Here is a 24831-nt window from a genome sequence, read left to right as displayed (position 1 = left end):
TAGCAGTGCCGGCTAATGTGTTTGAAAATAGTACATTTCAGAACGATCATAACAAAAAAGGTGGCTTTTCAATGTCAGGATCCCTTTTGTAAACAGAGTGGTTAATACGTTCCTTTGTACCGTCTTTCCTGGAGGGTAATTTTGTTTCTGAAGAACTCTCCAAGGGCAAATTTTCGTAAGACAAATGGAATTACGATTGAAATTAGTGGCACATGATTATGTAGTTGTTAAAGCATACATAATCAGTGTTTTTGTAAATAAATGCTTAATGCAAAGAAAGAAGTGCAGAGCACACAGGACATGAAGAGCAAGCCGTCAGTAATGGCCATGATGCAGGAGATGGTCGCTGCTGCAGGGAGCTGTCCGTGAGCGTGCTGAGAGAGCTTTGTGCCCCCTGAATGTGCTGGCCCATTAACCTTTTGTAAGAAGACTCATGACATGGAGAGCCACTTTTTAATTTATGAGCTCATGAAACAGGTCGTATAATTTTCCCGCATATCTTCCTGAGTGGGGGGCCCACGGGGTCTTGCCGTCTTCCCATGCTGCCCTGCTGCTGGCTGAGTGAGCCGGATCAGGCGGTCCCCCAGAGGGCTTTCAAGACGAAGTAGGGCAAGGAAGGGAAGTGCCTCAAAAGCCCACGTCTTCTCAAATGAGTGAGTGTATTTCAGGGAGTGGCTGAGTTAATGCTGAGTAGGTAAGTCGAGTAGGTTCCTACTCAGAGATGTCAGTAATGGATTAAAGAACATGATTTTTCACAAGTTTTAAAGAGGAATGGAAGAACTTTTTCTCTACTTTGTAAAGAATATCAACTTCTTTGGATTTTCCACGGCTTTAAAATGATTTCATTTAAGATTTGATTATAACTTTATGAAAAGATGTCCGAATGTAGCGTCCCAAGTGAGCACTACCATTTTAAGGAGTACCCTCAGAAGACCACAGACTTTCTCAGCATCGTGGTGTTCATTAGTGAGTGTTGGAAATTCAGTGACTTTTACCACCAGTTCATAGGCCCTCTCGTAGAAATAAGGTCAAGAAGCATGTAGCAGAATTGGCTTGGTTATTTTTGACAGTCAGTTGTTTTGTATTTAATGAAATATAACTGTAGAAAAACACAAATCGGTGGTGTGTGTACTTCAGTGAATTGTGCTACGATGAATACACCTGTGCAGCCGGCACCAGGATGAAGACATAGAGCGTTTCCAGCCCCTCAGAATCCACCCTGAGTATTGTCCCCAGGTACCTACTGTCCTCACTTCTGACACTGCAGATTGGTTTTGTCGAAACTAAGTTAATTTTTGACTACAAAGTGATGTCATCCGGCTCAAGTCCCCGTCATTTTCCTCAGGCTTGTCTCTCTAATGAAGTTTGGTAAAATTAAATCACCTGTGGAAAGTAATGATTTGCCACGGTGGAGGGTGGTGAAGTCACATGAGGGGTATTAAGGAGCAGGCACCTTGCTAATCATTTTCACTCAGTAGAAGAGTGTAGCCCATAATCATGTTTCAATTATTTTAAGGAAGGCCTTATTTCTTGACCTTGTAGGGCATCGTGAACAGTGGCTTCCCTCTGTGGTGGTTAACAAGCCCCGGGACGCAGTCTCCGGCCCTTGGTTTCAGTTTTTAATGGGCAGTGACTGTGTTTGTACATTGTGCTCAGCTGTCTCATGTTCTGTCCCTTTGAACAAATTCTTGTGTATTTTGAGGGAAAAAAGTTTCCTTCTTACTCATTTTTAAGCCTTTATTGATACTTTTGATATAAGCTATTGCACAGAATTTCTCTAAGAAAAATACACTTTTTCTTGTTGAGAACAGCTTCAAATATTTAACCAAAGATATGGAAGAAGAAATGGTTCCACTTCTTGGCTGTCTGTTCAGAGGCTTCTCATAATTCCTGTCTGCTCCTCTTTCGTGGACTTTTTCTAAAAAAAAAATAAGACTTTATTATTATTATTATTATTATTATTATTATTATTTTGTTGCAGCAGTTTTAGTTTTATAGAAGAAGTGGGTAGAAAATACCGAGTTCCCATATGACCCCTCATACCCCAGCCCTACCCCCAGGCCAGTTTTCCCTGTTGTTAATATCTTGTCCTAGTGTGGTACATTTGTTACTACTGATTAGTCCATATTGGATACATTATTATTAACTGAAGTCCTTAGTTGACATGATGGTTAACTTTTAGTGTTGTTAGTTCTGAGCGTTCTAACAAATGTATAATAGTATGTATCCATCATTATAGGGTTATACAGAATTGTTTTTCACCACCCTAAAAATCCTCTGCTCCATCAGTTCATTCCTCCCCCTCCTCCAGTCCCCAGGCATCCACTGGTCTTTGGCTGCCTCCATGGTTTTGCCTTACCCAGAATGTCATCCAGTTGTAGTTATACGGTGTGCTGGAGATTGGCTTTCACGTAACAACATGCATTTAAAGTTCCTCCGTGTTTCTTCATGGCTCTGTAGCTCTTTTTATTTTAGTGCTGAATAGTGTTCCATTTTATGGATGTATCACACTTTGTTTATTCGCTGTTGAAGGACATCTGGGTTGCTTATAAGTTTCAGCAGTAATAAATAAAGCTGCTATAAACATTGGTGTGCAGGTTTTAGTGTGGGCATAAATTTTCATCTCGTTTGGGTAAATACTAAGCAGTGTAATTTGCTGGGTTGCATGGTAAGAACATGCTTAGTTTTTTATGAGAAGCTGTTGAACTGGTTTGCAGAGTGGCTGTATCATTTTGCCTTCCCGCTGGCAATCAATGAGTTCCTCTTGCGTCCTGGGCTTATGGACCACGGTTCATCTTCTTGGGGTATAAAGTTGGGATTGTGGTGCTTGACCGTGCCTTTCCTTTGGTGAAGATCTGATAGAACTTTTTTTGGAAAAATCCAGTTGATTCGTAAAACATGTACAACTTCATAACATGAAGGTTCATGACTTGGAATTGAGATTGAGAGCATCTGTTCTAGCTTCCAAGATATTTAATCCTTAAATCTGAAATTTGAAAGAACGGGGAGTCCTCAGTGAAAACAACCCCTTCTAATCATTTGCTATATTTTCCTTGAGTTACAGGAACAACTTATCATTTTAAATGATCTTTTTCTTAAGAGAGGGAGTACCAGAAGGTCTGGGTTAGTGTTACCTTTGCTTCTAAAAGTTATGGCACAAAGGGTAAAATCATTGTTTCTCGGTTAACTTGGGGAGGAGTTTGCCAAGAGTGTAGCTGACCCAGACTGGATGCTTGTATGTTTGATTCATGTATTACACCCCAACTTTGTTTTGAAGGGCAGGCTAGAAGTTTGGGATGGGGGGAGAGAGGAGGAGCAGGAAAATGGATAATTGTCGTTATGAAGGTTTTCAAGGTTTATAGACTAGACGCTTTGTCCTCAGAATAAGTCAGGTTTTTCTTCATATTCAGAGAAACAAATACACTAAATTAGATGGTGTTTAAAAACTGAACACAGATATTTCAGATCCAGAGAATTTGGGACCTTGGAGTTTATTTTGTGCATAATCTTCATTTGAACAGATGAGGAAGCTAATCACTTGCCTGTGGTCACACTTCTAGGCAGTACCTAGAACCTGCATATCCTGATTTCTAGTCCGGTATGCTTTGCTACTACCTATACGAAGAATTAAAGGTGTAGGGAGAACGTTCTTAAAAAAGAAAGGGGAAAAAGAAATCCATGCCATAAAATACTGTGTTCAAGTTCACGCCTTGTTGGGCTTGCAAGAAGTGCTTCACGGTGAACATCACATTTGATGCATATGGAACCATGACCCTGGATACAGTTGCTGTTTTCCTTTCCAGTTCCCTAACCATGAAAGTTTATGAACATGTAGCCCTTACAGCTCCGACCTCTGGATGTTTACACAGTTTTTACTCTTTTCTTGTTTTCAAGACTATTTATTTCTTAAATATTTCCACTGTGCCTCTGTCCGATGTGAAATATTTATTTTCGGTATGAGGACATCAGAGGTCAAAAGTGAATCGGGCTCACTGGCTCCATTGTTCTTTTTAGGAAGTGTCTCCCTGTCTAGCTAGGATCATTGGTGCCCCCTGGTGAGATGATTGGGTAAAAGCACCCATTGATGGATGGGAGGAAGCTGTTTGTATTTTCAAAGGCATGGTTTAGCCGTTTTGTTAACAGTTAAAAATAAATGTGATATATTGGTTTTTTTTTTTTTTTTTTTAAGAAATTGCGACCAAGGAATGAGCAGCGAGAGAATGAATTGATTATTTCTTTCCTGAGGTGTTTATATGAAGAGAAACAAAAAGTTCACACCCATGTTGGGGAGATAAAGCAGGTATGGCTTTTTTTTTTTTCCCTCTTCTTTTAATTTTACCAGGATGCTGTGTAAAACAAAATCTTGAGGTTTTATCTTGAGGTTTTTTTCTCACGTTCTGAAACTTTTTTTCTCCCTGTATCTTATTTTTATTTCTTGCACATATGAGGGAAATTTGGGAATACTGAGACCGTGCTTAGAGGAGGTGTCGGCCTCGTGGTGGGAGTGGGGCAGGTGCCTCCACAGGAGGGCTGGTGTAGAGCTTCCGGGATGAAATTTAAGAGTAGGTACTGCTACAACAGGCTACTTGACCTGCAGGGAGGGAGCCAGTCTCTGTCACCTCCCCTTTCTCCCTGGTAAAATGGGAATGATGTTGCAGGGTCGCCTTCAGAATCCTGTAAAGTCCCTGGAGGGTCTTTGTGACATAAATGCTACGTGAATGCAGGGAGAACACTTCTGACAAATTAGGTTATGACGTTAGAGACCCTGGCGTGTGTGCTCTTCAGATCTAGAACTTGCACTGATTCCATTTCACCTGAGGGAGGTCCAGAATCTGCCTGCCTTCCTCTCCTGGCCACAAGCATCGTTTAGCTTTTCTGTCTCGGGGTGCTGGGTCAGAAGCTGGGGCTTCCTGCAGGTCTCTGTCTTTGAAGCGCTCCAAGTCTGGGATTCTGTACACATGGTGCCCCAGACCATTTTCCTATGCCTTTTGGACTCTATGTAAGTCAATTCCTGATAACTGTTATAGCTTCAGATGTGCATTTTGTATTAAAGTTCCTTGTGAGCCAGAAAATCTAGAGAAAAATCACTGAAGGATGTTCAAAACATCCTTCATTTCCCAAAAGTATATTGCTTTTTAAAAAAAACAAACAACTGACACGTCCGAAAGGCGCTTTAATGCTCAGTGGCCTGCCCCCTCCCTTGCCCTCTTCCCTATGACACCCCTGCCTTTGTGGCACCCTAACTGTGATGCAGTTTCACGTGGACCCACACATGGCAGCTGTCCCCAGATTTCTACCTTCCAGTTGGCTCTGGCAATCAGGTACCTTTCCTGAGCTCACAGGGCTTATGTACAGTGTCTGACATTGTTTTTAATCTCCTCGGCCGACTGTAGCATCTCTTGGCAGGGACCCCGACACCAGTGCACTGTGCGTGTGTGTCTGGCCTTCATGTGTTGACACTCCTCCCTTCCCAAGACGGGAAGTCTTGGGAGTTCTGTGCCCCTCCGGTTCACTCGGGTGGGCACCCAGCCTAAGCTCACAGTTAATTCTCTACTTTTTTTCAACCTATTTCTCTTCTCGCTTTCATTCCTTTTTTTTTTTTTTTTTGGTGCCATTAATAGTTTTTCCCTAACTTGTTCCAACAGGAAATTGATAATTTTGAAATAATTTATAACTGCTAGTAGAGGGGAATGAAGCATTTATGGTGGATGGAAAGTTTTGACCTAAGTACAGACTCATATTTAGGGAACAGAGTAGTGTCTTTTTGATTTGGGCATAGTTGAGTGCAGAGGAGACGTGTAATTAATTTTATTTCCATTTGGAAACATCAGAGAATTTAATATAAAAAGCAGAACTGTCAGCACTTTGTGTAGAGGATTCTGAACATTCTGTTATCCCATGCCCTCACATCTGTGCCTGTAAAGATGTTGCCCCGATTCCCAGTTGTGGTTGGGTCTCCCCCAGACCGGACACCCTCTTGGGCTCTGAGGATCAGGCTTTTCAGAACAGCAGCTGCTTTTAGATGAATCAGATGAAGCTCTGAGATTTCCCAGGACATTCCTGGTCTCTTTATGCTACGGAGTACTTTAACTACATGGATTTCATTACATTCTTGTTGCACCTAAAAATCCCCATACCCTTTGAAAACATGTCATGACTTGACCTAGAGAGGAGTAGAACCATGGCTTTGACAATGAACTTCTCTGACCACCGGTCTTCAAAAGTGGACAGAGAGAGACACTGAGCACAGGCTCAAGGCTGCACTTCGTTAGAGCCAGTGATCTGTTTGTGCTTTTCAGTGACTAAAGTGATAGTGTTGGAGAGCTGCCAGAGGACTCAGTTTCGTAAAATAGAAAACAAACTGAATGAGATTTTGTTCTTATGGAAAAAGTAGAAGCAGTTTGGGCAAAGACCTGTAAAGTAATAAAGTTAGAAGGTGTTGCATTTTAGTCGATGAACATATTATTTCCACTTGTATATATAGAGCTGGTGCAAAAAACTTACAGTATTCACTCATCTGACACTTAATGAATGTTTGCCATGTACCAGACAAGGTTCTAATTTTTTGCATGAATGATTCCATTTCTTCTTCAGCTCTTTTGAGGCGGGTGGTCTAATACCATTGTTAGGGATGGGGACGTGGGAACAGAAGTCAAGCAGCATGTTAGGGAATGGCAGAGCCATTGTGTCTGAGGTCCAAGGACATTATCATAATCATGATGCTTTTTAGGAGCTTACCTAACAAAGTTAAATGTTCTATAAGTACTCACTGATTTGCCCGGGTCCGTTTTCCAGTAGAGTTTTTTTCTGACATTTTATTTTGAAAGATTTCAGACATGCAGGAAAGTTGAAAGAAACAGTGAACATTCACATACCCACCATCCAGATTATACCGTTTGTAGCATTTTGTAATATTTACTTTCCCGTATGTCTGTCTATTATATCACCTTGTTTTTGATGACTTTTAAAGTAAATTTCTGATATTAGTACTCTTTATTCCCAAATACCTTAGCCCGTAGCTACATTTTTAACTGTACTCAGTATTTGTTCACAAGTTTTTGGAGATTTAGATCTTGTAAGTTGCACAGATCTTGAGTGTACCATTTGTGGAGTTTTGAGGTCTTCATACATTGAGGTGGCCCAGACTCCCATCAAGGTGGATGGCAGAATGTACCCCCAGACCTCTTTTCTAGTCCTCACTACTCCTCCCTGCAGACAACCATGGTTCTGATTATTTTTACCATAGACTAATTTTGCCTGTTGTAGGACGTTAATGGATGGAATCATACAGTACGTGCTTTATTGTTTCTGGCTTCTTCCACTTCACCTGATGTCCCTGCTCGTCATCCACGTTGTTGTGTGCGTCAGCGCTTCCCTTTCCTTCCTCGTGCCAACACGACAGCTTTTGTCCATCCTCCTTTTGACGGACGCTCAAGCCCCTTCTAGGTGCTAGTTGTGATGAATAAGGCCGCTAGTAGGTACGTTGTGGCGCCACAGGTTGGTGGGTTCTGACCTGAGAACTTAGTGTAGCCGCAGAATTTAAAACTTGGCTCCAGACGCTCGTGCACAGAGCTCGCCCGTCTGTCGTGGGTTGGGCCGTGTGAGAGGACCGGCGGTGAGTCCAGGACAGGCCCCTGAGGGTCCTGTGTGGCTCCCTCCCTTTGCACTGGAGGCTGCCTCAAGTGTGGACAGGCTCCTTCTTGGTAAATGACCGCACAGGACCAGCTGCAGTGAGTCAGGCACCTGCCCGTGGTGCCTCATGTTTGGCGGGCACTTAGTCACTATCGGGTGAGGGGGTCTGTTCCCTCAGGCACGTGTCTCCCATGGGCCTGCCTGGTGCTCACTGCTCATTCACTCATTCTTTGGCGAGCAAGCATGAAGTGTCCAGAGCGTGCTCAGTATACCCTGTGAAAACACAGAGATAAGTGATGGTCTCCCCTGAGGGAAGTCCTAAGCTGGTCGTCATTCTTTTAATGCACATTCTAATTCTTACGGAAGTAAAACGCTGATGAGTAGACAAAGCCAAAAGGTAGCTCTTATCAGAACCTTTCTTTCTCATTTATGCCTCATGAAAAACGTGGCAGTCATAGGTGAATTAGGATTTCATTGTTTGAAACAAGACATGAAGTCTCTGACCAGCAAATAACTGAATAAAATAAAAAAAATGCTTGATGACGTAGGAATCAGGGGAAAACAAATTAAGAGACCATCTCTATCCGCCAAGTCAGTAGAAATTTAAAAATCCCACAACACCATGTAAAAGTGAACTCTCATGTACTGGGACTATGAATTAGTACCATTTAGGGGAGAAAAATTTGACAGTGTCTGGTACATGTGAAGACACACAGACGTAGAGACCCAGCAAGGACATTTCTAAGTACTTCCCTTGCAAAACCTTTCACCTGAGTGGTAAGGAGCTCTGTTCAAGAGAGAGAAGCGCAGTCTCCTTTGTAAAAACAGAAGGGAATCTGTGTTTAACCACAGGAATATGAACGCATTGTGTTGTCATACGGTGAACTGCTACACTCTAACTAAAGTGAGTGAATCAAAGAACATTTGTCAACGTGGATAAATCTCAAAAACAGCTTTGAAAGAGAAAAGGTCATTATGGAAGAGTATGTACAGGACGATACATTCATGTAAAGCTTCCACTATATGTAAACCATCATATATGTTTTATGGATACATATGTATATATAAAGTTATAAAAAATGAGTTGACGGACACCAGACTCAGGAGAGGGCTTATTTGTGCAGATGAAAAATGGAGAGTGGCTCCAGGAGGCTTCAGAGATGTCTGTCATGTTTTCTATTAGACGTAGAAAACACTAGCTAATAATCACGATTGCTGACATGTACAGAGTATCAGGCATGTTCTGAGTGCTCTCATGTGCATTAATTCATCTAATGCTCGTGAGCACTCTGTGAGGAGAGCTCCCTGTGTGTCCTCAGTCTGCAGGTGGATGACCCGAGGGGGCAGCGGGTAATTACCTGTCCAAGGCCACAGAGCTAGGAAGCAGCAGAGGACCACCTCACCTGGGCAGAGCTCCAGAGCCCGCGCTCCTCACTCTTCTCGACACCTGCATGTTCACTTGGCCAGAGCTGGGGGTGGGGGTGGGATTTGTTGTATTAGTCTGTACACTTTGCTGCATGCTTTGAATGTGTAACAACAAAGAATGGTCGGAGTTTAGAGTATTGGAGGATGGGCTCGTTCATGTGGTTTTCTTAAAAAAAAAAAAAAAAAATCATTGTCTAGCAGAAAGCAATCAGGCAAGACTCCATTGAGGTAGGAAGCAATTTAATGTAGAGGTTTTTTGTAGTTTTTTTTGTTTTTTTTTTAATATACCTCTTTGTTAATGAGTAACATTAAACCTCATTTAGTGGTTGGCATCCAAATGCCATTACGTTGTCAGCTTCATCTTGTGGTCAGTTAGGGGGACAAGCTTGGGCACAGAGGGAAAGGGTGACAGACACAGTTAGGAGGGAGAGAGGAAGAAGTGGAGGACACCGAGCTCCACAGAAAGCAACGAGGGGATTAATTTAGGGTGATGGAGTGGATTCTTCAGTTGATAAAATTTATTTTGTTTCAACCTCTGAGATGCCCCCAAAGATAAATTATAATGTACTTTGAAGAGCTAATAATGGCCACCTTTGTACCAGAAACTCTGCTCAATGCTTTATATGATTTACCTGTTTTAATCTCACAACACAGCATTATGATTAGATCTTCAGGTGGGTCTGAGTTGACAGAGGATTCTAGAAATGAAGGCTAGGAGAGAGAAAGTAACTTGTACAAGGTCAGTTAGTGAGTGACACGTCTCTGATCTGACCGCAGAGCTTGAGCTCTCGAACTTTGTTAATTGAGTGGTTTCCAAGCACCTTACGTCCTTTCATTTGGAGCGGTCAGAGCAACTCTTCGAGGCAAACTAGTTCCTGGACCTGCAGCCATGCTGTGGAGGAGCAGATGAGGGCACAGGATCAGAATCATGGCCTGGGGGCAAAAAGATGCATCCTGGAGACTTATCATTCCTGAAGGGAGGGAGGGAGGGAGGGAGGAAGGAAGGAAGGAAGGAAGGAAGGAAGGAAGGAAGGAAGGAAGGAAGGAAGGAAGGAAGCTGTAAGTGACTTACTTAACTTTTCATGGTTTCACTTTTTAGACATCACAGATTGCAGCGGAGAATATTGGAAGTGAGTTACCACCTAGTGCCACTCGACTGAGGCTGGATATGCTGAAAAACAAAGCAAAGAGATCTTTAACAGAGTCTTTAGAAAGTATTTTGTCCCGGGTAAGTAGCATAATCTCTCCTCATTTAAGTGAAAATCACTTTTAAAGAGAACATAAGATTCAGTTCTTTGCCTTTTTAAATAAAATTTTGTTTGTTTGTTTGTTTGTTTATTTAGTAAGTAAGTAAGTAATTTGTACACCCAGCGTGGGGCTCAAACTTGACCCCAAGATCAAGTCACATGTTCTACCCACTGAGCCAGATAGGTGCCCCTTAAATCTTTGCTTTTGTGCCATGAGTGTTTGCTATAAAATCTAGGAGGGTAAAAGCTTTTTAATGTCTTCTCCGTCTTACAGCAATGTTACCGACACTTTTTAACTTGGTTTAGGTTAAAACCAATTCTCTTATACTCCATGGTATTTTTTGTTTCCCAAAAGGATGTTCTTCATTGGCCGGCCTCTGTGAAGGGCACAGAGTACGGTAAAGTGTGGGTCCAGTTCTCCCTAGTGCCACCAGGCACAGCCTAGAAAACCATTTACCATCGGCTGCTGCTGGTATGTGTCTGGAACTCTCTGTGGCGGGTCAGTGAACTGTGGCTCTTGGGCCAAACGCCACCCACCTCCTGTTTTTGTAAATAAAGTTTTGGAACCCAGCCACATCCATTCATTTACCTGTTTCCTTAGTTTGCTTTTGTGCAGAGTTGAGTAGTTGCCACAAAGCCTAAGATAAGAGATTTATTGTGTGGCTCTCTAAAACAGAAAAGTTTGCAGACTGCAGCTCTACAGGAAGAACGAAGTATACGTATACACCAATGTGGGAGTTCCTTAAGAAATTACCTGCTGTGTTCCCCACCCCAACGGGTGCAGATAACCTTTCACGGCACTCCTGAGAAAGCAGAGTTTGATTTTCTTTCAACATTTCACACCATTCTGGAGCTTGCAGTATCTTATAGTTTTGTTTCTGTTTTCGTTTTTTTAATTTCATGACACAATCCATTTAAGTCATACTTGTTTTTGAAAGAAAACTGAATTTTATTTTGTTTGAAGATATTTCTGAGCACTTTGCAGCATCCTTAGAGATAATTCAAAAACATCCATTTACAAAACCAGGTGGCCACCTTTGGGAGCCCCCCAAGCAGAATGTTGTCTGATTGTCATACAGCAGGCAGGTTGTGACAGCTCGTGACTCGGGAGAGAGGTGTTGAGTGTGCTTGCTGTAGCGCTTGCTTTTCTTCACAGATTCTCTCTTCTTCCTGCCCATCGTCCCTGCCAAATGACTAATCCACGAGGTGCTCAAGAACATTTAGGTTGATGTGTTGTTAAGAAAAAAAAAAAAAGCAGTGTTGGTTATCTTAATGCACGTATGTGCTCAGCAGCATTTCTCACTAGATGCATTTTTCCTGAGATGCTTAGCTAGACCACGCTGCTTCTAGCTGATGCCTTTGCAAAAGCCTAAGGGAGCGTAACTTGACTGCTTTTCTTTATGTAACTTGACTGCTTTTCTTTTTGTAGGGTAATAAAGCCAGAGGCCTACAGGAACATTCTGCCAGTCTGGATCTGGACAGCTCCTTGTCTAGCACATTAAGTAACACCAGCAAAGTAAGTGCATTTCCCTCTGTGTGACATGGTTCATGCTCATCTGTCACCTGCAGAGCCTACAAAGGGAATGAAGGAAGCCTCCTGTCTTCAATCATGAAAAGTTTGGTGCCTGCAGACTTCTTGGTGCAGGGGGAGGGCTGGTCTTACAATTCTGTAACTTAGAAGTTTCACATAACAAAGCAGATGGCCATTCTGTAAGCAAAGAAGCAAGATGACAATTTAATTATTTTATTTTAATCCTTTTTAGTGTTTATTTTTGAAAGAGAGGAGACAGAGTGCAGGCGGGGGAGGAGCAGAGAGAGAGGGAGACACAGAATCTGAAGCAGGCTCCAGGCTCTGAGCCATCAGCACAGAGGCTGAGCGGGTCTCAAACTCACAAACCGCAAGATCAGGACATGAGCTGAAGTCGGACGCTTAATGGACTGAGCCACCCAGGTGCCCCAACAAGATGTCAATTTTAGACCATTAAGAGATAATTTATCACAACGCAGCCAATGGACTTCTTTCCCTGTGTTGAAAATAATTGAAATTGGGAACACCTCAAGAGTGGGTCTGGGAGTTCCATGAAATATGGAACCTGAATTCCTGAACGAACTTTACCCTTGGGCTAGCTCTGTGATTATAATGAAATACTACTGTTTTCATAAATAGCTGAGCTCCACCCCTCGCGTCTGTCACCAAGCACGGCTTTGTGATAGTGAGCAAGCCTGTGGTTCTGTTCAGCAACAAACCTGTGTCTCTGTCCTTGTGTTAATTTCTTACTTTCTAGACATTTAAGCATTTTCAGCTTTTTTAACCACCAGAAAGTGAACTTGGGGTTTGTGCTAGGGAGGCCAGCTTTCCTTCTGCTACCAGAGCTCTGACAGATGCAAATGAGAGGGAAGTTTTGTGGAGGCCAGCTCCTGACCACAGGAACTCTTAAGTTCTTCTGAGTTTCCTCCTGGGCATGTGGCTTTCAAAGTTTTTAGACCATAGCCAACAGCAAGAAACTCATTTAATGTAGCAAAATGATTCACAAATATACATACACACTTATACCCAAAATTAAAATTTCACAAAACAATATTTGCTGTAGACAACCTGATACATAATGTTATTTTCAGTTGTTTTTTTACTTTAAAAATGTCTATTGCTTGGGACAAAAAGTCTATTACTTGAGAAACACTGCCTTGAAAGGGTGCTTCTCAGATTCTCAGGTGCACCTTTAATGGGGTTCTGGTGAAAATGCAGATTCTGATTCAGTAGACCTGTGTGGGGCCTGAGATGCTGCATTTCTGACAAGCTCCGAGGTCTGTGCACCGCTCTCCCCCATGGGGAGCGAGGCCCTGGACACCAGTCTTCTGAATATGATTTTCTGAGTTAAAATCTAGTGGGACAGAGCATCATCTGACCTCCATCCACCACATACTGGTTCTACCCCACAGTTTATTTCAAGTTTGGAAATGGTATGGTTTATCTGCTGTATACAGATGAGTGGGACAAAGCCCCTGCCCTGAGGAACTTATCTGGGAGATGACAGATACTCAACACCAGCATCAAGCAGAATATAGTAGGAGCCCTGAGAGTTTCGAATAGGACAGGGTGGTTACTTAGCAGTCCCGGGAACAAGTGGAAGGGAAGTTATTTTGATCAACGGAAGCATAGAAAGCACGGGAGCAGGAGCAGTGGTGCTTTTGAATTTCATTTTCAAGTATAGGCATTCTACCTGTGGCAGTGGACAGGGAGAAGCATTCCAGAGCAGTGCAAGTAAAGATAACCGTGACGTTCATGTCACTCCAGTGACTTTTCCGGGAAGTCTTATTGTTTGTTTTGTATTCTTCTCCAAAGCCCAGATCTAGGAACACACATATAACTTGAATTTCTAGGTAATCTTAAGAGAAACACAACTTTCAGAAGCCGCCTGTTTGAGTTGTGTGTGGGAGGATCTTTATGTGTACTTCTTTACATCTTTTTTTATCCTGAGATTGAGAAACTCTTGTAAAGATACTTTTTTTATGTAATTGGATCTTAACCCAGAAATTGATCATCTAAGAGTTGAGAAACATCCGAGTAGCCCTTTTAGGTGTAAGATTAAGCTGAGGATTAGCTCTTTCCTGTAATTTGGAGGGATATTAATAAAAGTTGAGATGAACAGCCTTGCATAATGGAGATTGTTTGCTATGATGTATTGTCTTAGACAAAATTTTATTATTTTTTTTAATTTTTTTTAATGTTTATTTATTTTTGAGACAGAGAGAGACAGAGCATGAACGGGGGAGGGTCAGAGAGAGGGAGACACAGAATCCGAAACAGGCTCCAGGCTCTGAGCTGTCAGCACAGAGCCCGATGTGGGGCTCGAACTCACGGACCGCGAGATCATGACCTGAGCCGAAGTCGGCCTCTAACCGACTGAGCCACCCAGGTGCCCCTTAGACAAAATTTTAAATCCTTAAAAGGATCTTTGGAACTACAGGGTCTTAAAGAATGGAAAATTTCTGCCATGTTTAAAGGTAATTAATATTTCATAGTATGTTGGGAATTAAGTTTTTCCTATCTATTTCCTTGAGAATTAAATGTATATAATCTCTCCCCTCAATAAACATATATTTCTAAAAATGAAAATCTTTAGTGCCTACCGTTTGAAAGGTACGCCACTGTATATCAAGCGAACACATAGAATTTAGATTCTCCAGTCCATCATGACATGCATTCATTTCATTTTACTTTTTTCATGTTGATTTATTTATCTCTTCTAGCAATTTCCTCAGGGGCAAACTGGCATACCTCCCCTTATTTTACATTTTTTGACTGGAAAAGAATATATTGGCCACCAACCATGTCTTGGGTGCCGCACTAAGTGTAGGATTGCCTGAGTAGTAGTTCATCTCTTTGAAAAAGTATGAATCTTGAAAGACAATGGTATTAAAATATTGTCATGATTCCCAATAGATGTGTGAGTTACCCACTCAGTAGATCCACTGAATTCCTGGTACAGTAACTTATATTTGTATAACATTTTACAGCAAACTCTCACTTATATTATCTTGCTTACCTCTTGAAACCCAGTGAGATAAATCTTCGTTTTCTACCCTTTTATAGATGAGAAAAATTTAGGTACAGAAAGAGGTTAAATGATTTGCCCTGAATCGTGGCAAGAAGTGCCTAAGGAGAGATTTTTCATATTGTGAGAATAATATAGGATATAGTTTTTAACCTCAGGATTACCAAGTTGAATGTCAACATTAGACCAAAATCAGAGAGCCTTAAAATGCAGGTATAAAATACACATACTCGGCAGAGATAAAGAACTTCTTGATTTGTTTAAACTGGGCAGACAAGTTCTACAAGACTCCACATGCTTCTTGAAAGCACAGTAGAGTCTTTTACAGGGAGACGGGATTATTTACAGCTTTGCTCACAACAGTCCCTCCGTCAGTTTGCATTGGGGCAGTCTCCCTAGTGGTCCAGCAGCCTAATAACATTTTGTCTCTGATGAGCTGCCACTTAATGAGCCTTCATTTCCTTCTATTTTTGGTGGCCTCTAGGTGGCATTATAGTCAGATGTGCTTATGTATCAAAATGTTTTCCTGCCACTGGGATGAGAGGTTTGTAAGTCTCACAGATTCCCTGTGATGTGTCTGACCTGCTGTCCCCCCACCACCAGGAGCCATCTGGGTGTGACAGAGAGGCCGTGCCCGCCTCTGACAGCTCCTTCAGGCTCCTCGGCTCCTCGGATGACCTGTCCAGTGACTCGGAGAGCCGGCCCGCTGAAGAGCCTGCCCCACTGACACCCCAGCAGGGCTTCAGAAGGCGGGCGAACACCCTGAGTCACTTCCCTGTGCAATGCGAGGAGCCTCCAGAACCGGCACAGGGGTCTCCAGGGGTCGCCCAGAGGAAACTTATGAGGTATCACTCAGTGAGCACAGAGACGCCTCATGAACGAAAGTAAGATTTGTTTAAAAATGTAAATCTGTTTTTACAAAAATAGCTGGGGCATATCTGTTATTAACCAGGTATGTGCAGCCCAGGTATGTTTATTGGGTGAGAGAGAGACTTGAGTCAGGTTCTGCTCTTGGCTTAAAAAGCCAAAGCCTGAAGGCGTGTTCTGTTCCTCCCCCACCTTCCTCCCATGGGAAACATGTAGACGTTAAGAGACCCTTATTACTTGTTCAAGTAGCAAGTACAGGGGTCAGGAGGAAGCAGGTGAAAACGGAGCAGAAATGGCCCTCTAAGCGCATAGTAATCACGGCCCCAGCACCGTGAGAGGCAGGAGTACTGGAGCTTAGCTGCTGGCTGTGACGGAAAACGGCCAAGGGGCGAGCAGGTGAGTCCACTCATTTGTAAACCTGGAACATTTCTGTGGTGGGAGGGAGAGGCAGCGTTCAGTTCCCAGCAGAGCGCGAGAGGCGGTGTGGATGCCTCTGCAGACGCATGGTGTTGGGTTCTGGGTGTCGCTCTGTCCCGACCGGGCCGGCCTTGTGACCTGGGCAAATTCGCTTAGCTTCTGTGGGCGACACAATTGGAACAGAGGCTTTCTGAAATCTTCCGTGGGAGAGTTCTAGGTTTTGCTAACCAGATTTACTAATTTCAGTAATTTGGCTGTCATGAGTGTTTCGATTTCCTGGTGATAGAGATGGGTAAGCAATGTGGTAGTAGAAAGTCTCCTGGTTCCTTCTGGGGTCCCTTGGCAATTAATTTGGCCCTGTAACTGTCAGAGACCATAGACGGTCATAGAGTTTAAAAGTCTTTAAAAAACTAAAAATCGTTTAAAATCCTTCACTTCATAATATATGTAAGGGCCACACCTACATGTAGTTGCTGCCCTCCCTGGACTGATGTGTGTCCGTGGGGGTCATGCACGGGTAATGCAGAGTCAGAGTCTGTACAGAGGTGTTTGAAATGTTATGAGTACAGAAATGAAACAGTATTTGAAGGACGTAGCAGAGTCTCGGCTTTTTTCCAGTCGGCCATTGAGAATAGTTATGATGGTTTTTGAGAACTTGGCTGCATATATGACCCCAAAGCAGGAGGCACAGCAGAAGGTAGTATTTAACATAGGACATTTTAGAGACAAGCATAGTTGGAGGGTGTATGGGGTTCTTGTCATCTTCTTAAAACCCTGTATACCCATTACTTCTGCCCCCTGCTGCCTTCCCAGCCCTCTTTCTGGCATTTTCAGCGATCATGGAAACATCCTTGTCCAGAGATTCCTAGTTCTCTTGCTAAGTCTGCAGTTTTCACACGAGCCGAGGTGGTAGGAAATGTGTGTCCCTGACAGTACATTTCCCTGCTCCCCCAAGAATGCAGCTTCCTGATGCGTCTTGCTGGCCAGAGGTGAGGAGACGATGGAGAAGTGCCCGCCTCCCCCCGCCCCCCCACAGCAGACCCGTTTTGCTTTCTGCTCCCTTGTGAACTCTTCCCTCATTTACACACGAGAAATGAGACACTGAACTCAAGGCCAGTTATTGTTCATTTTAAAGAGAAATGTATTTTAAAAACTCTGGAGTTTGTTTTGCTTTCCTTTGCTTTTGGTTTAAATAAAAAACAAACAAAAAAAATTGCTGTCAGTTCCTCAAAAGGGAACAGAGGAAAAAGTACTGTTGGCTGCGCACATTTGTGAGGAATGGTCAAGAATGCTCCTTTTTTTTTTTTTTTTTTTTTTTTAAACTGAGAACTACCTTTGCCAACGAGACAGTGGACTCAGAAGAGAAGTGAAGAGCAGCCCTCTGGCTCCGTGACAGCTGGTGTTTACATATGGGGACACCGGCAGCCTAGCCCGTTCTTGCCTGATCCCTCTGTGTCTGCCTGTCTGCCCCCCCCCCCCCCCCGCCCCACTGGTGTCCCCTCCTCTTCCCGCTAATCGCCCTGCTTTCTCTCTAATTGCTATTTAGTGTGAATCATCCACCCGTTGGCGAGTCTAAAAGTTGCTCAGGTCAGTCTTCAGCTCCTGCTCCTCCACCTCGTCTTAACCCCTCTGCCTCCTCGCCAAATTTTTTTAAGTACCTAAAGCATAGCTCGAGCGGAGAACAAAGTGGGAATGCTGTGCCAAAGAGGTGAGCACACTCACACGGCAAGTTCAGTGTGGTTTGTCTTCCCGGGAGGTTCACACAGAGAGGATGAGCTGCATGGCATGCGGGAGAGAACCCGGGGCCACTGCATCTGCGTGCGTGCGTGTGTGTGTGTGTGTGTGTGTGTGTGTGTGTGCGCGCGCGCACGCATGCTGGTCTGTTTTTGATTTTATTTTCAGTCTGTCATCCGAACTGACTTAATTTACCATGGATTACTTAATTTACCATGGATTAGTTACTATTGCCAGGTCTTGATGTCAAGCCATTTCTTATATACTTATTTTCACCTACCCCTGCCCTGCTGTACACACATAGACACACACAATCAGCAACTGCATTTGATTGTATGTACTGGGGTTTGTGCCAAATCAGAAACTTCATCATTAATTTAGGAAAGTTATTTTTTTCCAGTTGAAAGGAAAAGTCATTTTGGGAGATGGACTGATTTTTTACGTTTTATTGTATTCTGGTAAGAATGCTTAACATGAGATGCTCTTAGTGCATTTTTAGAGTGCACAGCCCAGCATTGCTAACCACAGGCACTGTGTCGTACAGCAGGTCTCTAGAGCTTATCCACGCGCATGGCTGAATGGACTGATGTTCTCAAAGGCGCTCGTAGATTCCACTCATTTAAATAGAATTTTATTGACTGAATACAAAAGTTAAATCTCATTTGTAAACTTAAATTTCTTACCTGATTTAATTTTCTTAGCGTGAGAACTGTTTATTTTGAAGCTTATATTTTATACTTTTTGTGTTTGTATCTCTTTATCCTAAACTCTCTTCGCAACCAAACTCTCAGCATCTCCTACCGTAATGCCCTGCGGAAAAAACTTCGTTCTTCTTCCTCTGTGCCAAACTTTCTAAAATTTCTGGCTCCTGTAGATGAAAATAACACCTCTGATTTTATGAGCACAAAAAGGTAGGGTTTAATTTAGATATATCAAGCCTGGGTACAAGTGTTGAACTATTGATATACAGGGATTTTTCAGCTGTTTTTTTTGACACTTAAATCATTTTAGCTAAAGGATTGTTATCTTCTTTCTTATGCTTTCTTACCAAATGTCACTTGAAAAAAAGTCACCTTGTTCTCCAGTTTTGACTAGGACTAGTTTATTAATGCATTGTTTTCGGAAGGCTCAAGAAAGTCTCAACCGGTTCTCTCAGTGGTAGCAGTGTTTCTGGATGGTGAGCATATGGCTGCGGCAGATGAGTCAGGATGTCTGATCGGTGAGCTATGGTGACTGCTTAGCTGCAGGTGGAAGTCACCAGGCTCCCCACGGTATCCTGCAAAGGGGAAGAAAATCACTGACTAGACTACAAGTGTTGTGTTGATAAACATACTTTTTTTGTACTTTTAAAAATATAAACATTAAGATTGTTGTCATTGTCAAGTAACCGTGTAATTGCTGCCTGGATTGGCTTGTGTAATTGAACTTTACTCATGTTTGTGGCCATCTGTGGAGGTACACACCTGTGCCGAGAAAACACTCCCATCCGCAGCCCAGGGGGGAAGGTGGTCCTGGTGCCAGTGCCCCTGTCAGCACTTTCTCTTTTCTCAAGTGGCACCAAGAAAGGAAATGGGAAGCTAATGATCTGTGGAGCGTATTTCTTAATGCCTTTTACAGGGGAAATGAATTAAGGGCATGTAATCTTGCTCTTTTCATGAAATGCATCCTCTGAGAAAGCAGTGCCTTCGGAGCGTTGACCCCCTGTGGGCTTGATTCAACGTCCGTGATTATCTGATTATGTCCTCTTATACGAAGATAATTTATAATGTAGTGTTTTGTTTAAGAACAAAAAGTCAAGCTAAAATACCCAATTATATCTCCCCGTCAGTCATAAAGCCATCATCTTGTGCTTTCAGGGACTTTGACTCCGAAGCTAACCACCTAGGCGATGTCCGCGGGACCCCCGTGAAGACGCGGAGACACTCCTGGCGGCAGCAGATATTCCTCCGAGTGGCGACCCCACAGAAAGCGTGTGATTCTCCCAGCAGATACGAAGGTACCGTACACCCTGGAAACAAACCGGGTGGATGCTGGCGTGCGTCACAGCAGTGCATTCGGTGAAAGGAGAGCTGAAGTGAGATTTCAAGTCAGAATTCTCCGGAGTTTAAAGCTGCCTCGCTAAGAAGCTCAAATGACAAGGCCTGCCGCTGTTTGCAGGGGATCCTCAGGTTCCAGGGAAGTCTGTGAGCGGCCCCGGCAGCTTGCGGCACCTTGTGTGGAAAAGGGCGCCTCTGCTGAGCTGCGCCGACCGCTCACCCGGGGCACGTGGGGATGTGGAGGGTCTCGGCCCTGTTTTCAGAAGACTCAAGAAAGTCTCAACCGGTTCTCTCAGTGGTAGCAGTGTTTCTGGATGGTGAGCATATGGCTGTGGCAGATGGGTCAGGATGTCTGATCTGTGAGCTGTGGTGACTGCTTAGCTGCAGGTGGAAGTCCCTGATGCCCCACTTGCCTCCTTCCCTTGCCCCCGCGTTCCCTGGCTGCAGTCCGAGTGTCGGTTTAGCACAGCCTGGCTGCAGGGGTGCTCCCCGATCCGGCGCTCTGGTTCCCCTCGGAACCTCCGTGCCTCTTCCGTTGCTGCCCCTCGGTCTGGAGTCGGGGGAAGACCGTCTTGTGCCCTCCCATTCCGCCTGTGTCTCCCAGGCAGAGTGTGCTGGGACTGTCTCTGGGCCTTCCTATGTTGAGTTACAATGTAAAAAACAAGTTTAAATCCAGTTCTAAACTTAAAGCTTTTTCTCGACCCAGATTTTTCAACAGCAGGTATTTCTTTTCTGTAATGTTCTTTAATCAGAAAGCTTTTGTTTTCTTTAGAAAAGCAAAGCAAAACAGTAGACTTTCAAAGATTACTTGAGTTTCTCAGACCACGTGTAGCACAGATTCATTCTTGTCCCTTGATGCACTTCTGTGCATCTGTTAAGAAGCAGCACAGGCTGCCCTGAGAGTTTCCAGAGTACTTTCCACACTGCTGCCCTGGGGGAGGACCCCTGCCCACTCCTCATGCCCCTTGCCCTCTGCCCTCTTTCTTGCTGCTTCCCACTCTTCCTCCTTCCCCTACCCTCACCTCAGAGCTCTCCTTAATATGTAATTTAAAAAACACATTCTCTGCTAATTTTTTTTGAAGTTTATTTATTTTGAGAGAGAGAGAGAGAGAGAGAAAGAGTGCGCATGCAAGTTAGGGAGGAGCAGAGAGAGAAGGAGAGAGAATCCTAGGCCAGCTCTACACTCTCAGCACAGAGCCTGACACGGGGCTTGATCTCATGAACCATGAGATAATGACCTGAACTGAAATCAAGAGTCGGACATTTAACCAACTGAGCCACTTAGGCGCCCCTCCTTTGCCAAATTAAACAAGAGCCTGGTTTGGGCTCTGCCAGCTTTGTGATATAAATCCTATAACTTCACTTACCTTGAGTCATAAAATGGTTAGAGTGAATGTTGGCTTTTCCAGGCTCATGGGATGACAATAAATTATAAGTGCAAAAGTACTTTGGAAACCTAAAGACATACAAATGTGAAGTGATACAGTTATTTTTGTTAACTGTTATTGAGATTGGAGCACTGGTGTTAAGCTTCCTATACTATTGTTTCCCAGCAGGAGCAAGATTAAAGGAACGCTGGAAAGACTGGCCTTGTAAATGCAGTGAGATTTTTTTAAGTCATTAAATGGAGTTATTTCAGTGTGTATCGGTTTAGAAGGTTGAAAGGGTTCATTTTCATTTTTGTAGATTGTCTGGTAAAGTCCAATAGCCAGATGGTGTGACCTAGTTCCCTCTATACGTTTCTGAGCCAAAGGGGTCTGCTGGGCTGGTAGCTGTGGAAAACACCAGGCTTGTAAAGTGCGCAGCCTAGGGGGCTGTACTCCTCGTGGGCGCTTTGGCCGCTGAGGAAATGCACTGAGCTCTGCAGGCCCCGCCCCGGGACTGCTTGCTCTCTGCCTGTGTGAGGAAGTGTGGCGAGTTCCCAGATGGACACTGGTGTCTCCCAGTCGGGGTCTGAGGAACTGGAGTCAGAAGGTTAGTCAGTGCTGGCAAATGTTTGCTTCTCTGGGGGGACCCCAAGGTCAAATGGGAGAGTGGAATGAGCCATGGGCAGCACAGGAGAACATGGGCCTTGTGTGGCCCAGCAGGTAGAAGCACCAGCCTCGCCGTGGGTGTCCAGCTTCTCTTTTTGGAAGCTTCTGTTGTTTTTAATTGGTTAAGCCTGGAGATACTGTACAAAACGGATGTTTCACCCCAAACTGCATTCTTGTTTGTGGCATTTGCAGTTGACAGGGTTCCTTGATGAATTCTGGACTAGCCAACACTGTTGGGCAAAAGTTTGTAGTGATGGATGGGACGATGGATTGTTCCGCCAGAGGCTGGAGTGCTGAGTGGATCCCCCCAGTACCCCGAAGCCTGGGCAGCATGGTCTTCCAGGACCTGAGAACAGGGCTGATGCTCTCAGATGGTATTTTTCATCACCCCCACTGGACACAGTGCTCAGGAGTACCTGAAAGTCCACCTGGCAGGCCGCTGAGGGTTGCTCGCAAATTGCTGGAGAGCAGAGACCTCCCCTGTCAGCATGGGAGGGCCTGGGGTGGCCGTGAAGGTGCACTTAGGGAAGGAATTTAGAGCTCATTGAAGGACGTCTTCCGAGGGCTGGAGCAAAGTGGCCTCACTTAAATCCCAGCTTTTCCCCTTAAGAGCCGTGAACTGGAAGCTGTTGAAACTTCTCCCCTGTGATACAGGATTAATTATGCCTGTTACCACACTGACTGATGTGAGGGAGCATGATGTTTCTACTGACAGTTTTTTAAAATGTTTGTTTATTCTGAGAGAGAGCCAGAGTGCATGAGTATGAGTAGGGGAGGGGTAGAGAGGGAGAGAGAGAATCCCAAGCAGGCTTCATGCTGTCAGCGCAGAGCCCTACGCAGGGCTCAGTCTCACGAACCGTGAGATCATGACCTGAGCTGAGATCAAGAGTTGGATGCTTAACTGACTGAGCCACCCAGGTGCTTTCAAAATTCGTAGATTAGAAAGAAAATCAGTGAAACGAAGGTTTCCAGTGTAAAGTTCCCTCCTGTGGTGTGGAAGGTCCCTCTGGTACTCTGGGCCCCCTGCTTCTCCTGCCTCAGCCCCTCCACATGGGGGCGCCGTGGGGCCTTCCTGCTGCGTGGAGCCCCTGGGGGAGCTGCCTTGCCGAATGGCAGGGGTTTGGATTTCTCTTAACTGCCAGCGTGAGCGGGATGGCCTTGCCTCACTCTTCCCCTGCCTCAATGGAGAGGCCCACCCACCACTGAGCTCTCTTCCCCTCAGGTCCTCGCAGCGCCCTGTGAGGGGTTGGGGGGGTCAGGGACTGGAGGGAGACCCAGGAGGGGGCGCTGAGCTGTGATTTGTGGCTGAAACAACAGAACAGCAGTAACACCAGCAGTGGGATTTCGAGGTTTCAAAATAGCGCCCCAGTATCGTAGTGGCTGTGCCTCACGGGGATTGTGGAGACAGGCCTGTGGTGATGTATTTAATGTATTGAAATGTGCAACAGTAATGGGTTTAAAACTCTTGGTGCTGGGTGGCTGGGAGCGTAGTAAGGCCATGGGAGCCTGCCCTGTTTTAGAACAGTTCTGAATTTTCAGATGAACTTCTTGGATTGAGCCACATCCTGCTCCCTGTCCTTCCATCCCTGGTCGCTGCGGCCACACGGAACATACTTGTACTTCCTGTTCTTCAGATGGTGGGGGGTCATGGAGACCACCGCTTCCTCTACAGCTCTTCCCCAGCCTAACTGCCCTCATTCCTTGGTGCTCATACGGGTGACTGCTGAGTCCCGTCCAGCCCAAGTCCTGTCCTCTGAGCACACACTGCCCCTGCTGCGGGGCCCTGCACCCCCTGGGGGCTCCTGCTGGCTCGGCCAGGCCCTCCCCTGCGCCTCCTCCTTCCTTTGAGTGGCCATTCAGTGTTTTCTTAATGTGGCCTCCCCTACAGAATCTGTTCCTGCTTTAAGTAATTGACTCACATTCCTGGCTCTTACTAGATCTTGTCCTTTGGGGCATTAGCTGTTATTTAAAAATTGGGCTGATTTCTCTCGGTGCACTCGAAAGAGGTTTTTTTTAAAAAGCTGTTTCGCAAGCACCTTGTACCTGTGAAGTGCTAGAGCACTGGTTTTGGCCAGTCCTTTTGGAAATTTTTTCTTTAATTCTTTTTTTTTTTTTTTTAACGTTTTATTTATTTTTTGAGAGAGAGAGAGAGTGCGTGTGCTCAAGTGGAGGAGGGACAGAGGATCTTAAGCGGGCTCTGTGCTGCTAGGCTGGCGATGGAGCCACTCAGGTCCTCCTTTTGGGATGGTTCTGAAGCTTGATTCTCGTGATGAGTACGTTGTCCAGAGCAATGTGAAGTTGGCGGGCCATGCCCTCTGGGCTTTTAAGTACTGAACACAGCAGAGCCCTGCATACACGCTGCTCCTGCCCTGCCTGCCCAGTCCATACTCATCACTGAGTCTTCCCCAGCTATGGAGCGACTGTCCATTTTCCGCCCTCTCCTGCAGGAAGGGTCCTGAGAGGCCCCCATGCAATGCCAGGTGAGCGCCACGATACATTGGCCACCTGGTTGCTCTGATGGAGGCTTTGGCGGGGGCCCCTCATTCTTGCCACCCATGCCCCACCTGAGGACTTTGCATAGCTGTTCCCTCGGTCTGGAATGCTCTTCCCCGATATTCTCATGATTCGCTCCCTCCTCTGCTTCAGATCGTTGCTTAACATTAGCTTTTCAACAAGACCTCTCCTGGCCACTCTGTTTCACACTGCACCTTCCCCTCCTACCACCAGACATTCCTGACCTCCTTATCCTGACTTTCCCGGGGCACTTACCTCCTTGTAGAGTGCTTTGGCAGTCACTTATTCATGATTTCTATCATTGGTTTCTCTAGCCCTTGTGGGTTTGATGACTTTTAAAGGAAGGCAAGTAAATTGCTCAGATTTTTAC

At 44.6% G+C, this 24831-nt stretch overlaps 1 protein-coding gene across 7 annotated transcripts in view; it reads left to right on the top strand.

Annotated features, from left to right (window-relative positions):
* TBC1D1 (TBC1 domain family member 1) overlaps positions 1-24831 on the top strand; it is a 225072-nt gene that overhangs the window by 120813 nt on the left and 79428 nt on the right. For 3 of the 7 annotated variants that reach the window (XM_086705241.1, XM_086705247.1, XM_086705248.1), the window contains 7 exons: positions 4190-4300; positions 10157-10285; positions 11734-11820; positions 15464-15744; positions 17691-17852; positions 18670-18789; positions 19735-19874. In XM_086705241.1, the coding sequence (XP_086561367.1) occupies positions 4190-4300; positions 10157-10285; positions 11734-11820; positions 15464-15744; positions 17691-17852; positions 18670-18789; positions 19735-19874 (1030 nt within the window). The remainder of the gene's footprint in view (positions 1-4189; positions 4301-10156; positions 10286-11733; positions 11821-15463; positions 15745-17690; positions 17853-18669; positions 18790-19734; positions 19875-24831) is intronic. The other 4 variants (XM_086705242.1, XM_086705243.1, XM_086705246.1 and 1 more) reach the window with 4 other exon arrangements.

The sequence above is a fragment of the Puma concolor genome, chromosome B1 (genome assembly GCF_028749965.1).
Source record: "Puma concolor isolate L17-30 chromosome B1, mPumCon1.1.hap2, whole genome shotgun sequence".
Classification (NCBI taxonomy): domain Eukaryota; kingdom Metazoa; phylum Chordata; class Mammalia; order Carnivora; family Felidae; genus Puma; species Puma concolor.
This window is presented reverse-complemented; position numbering and strand designations above follow the sequence as displayed.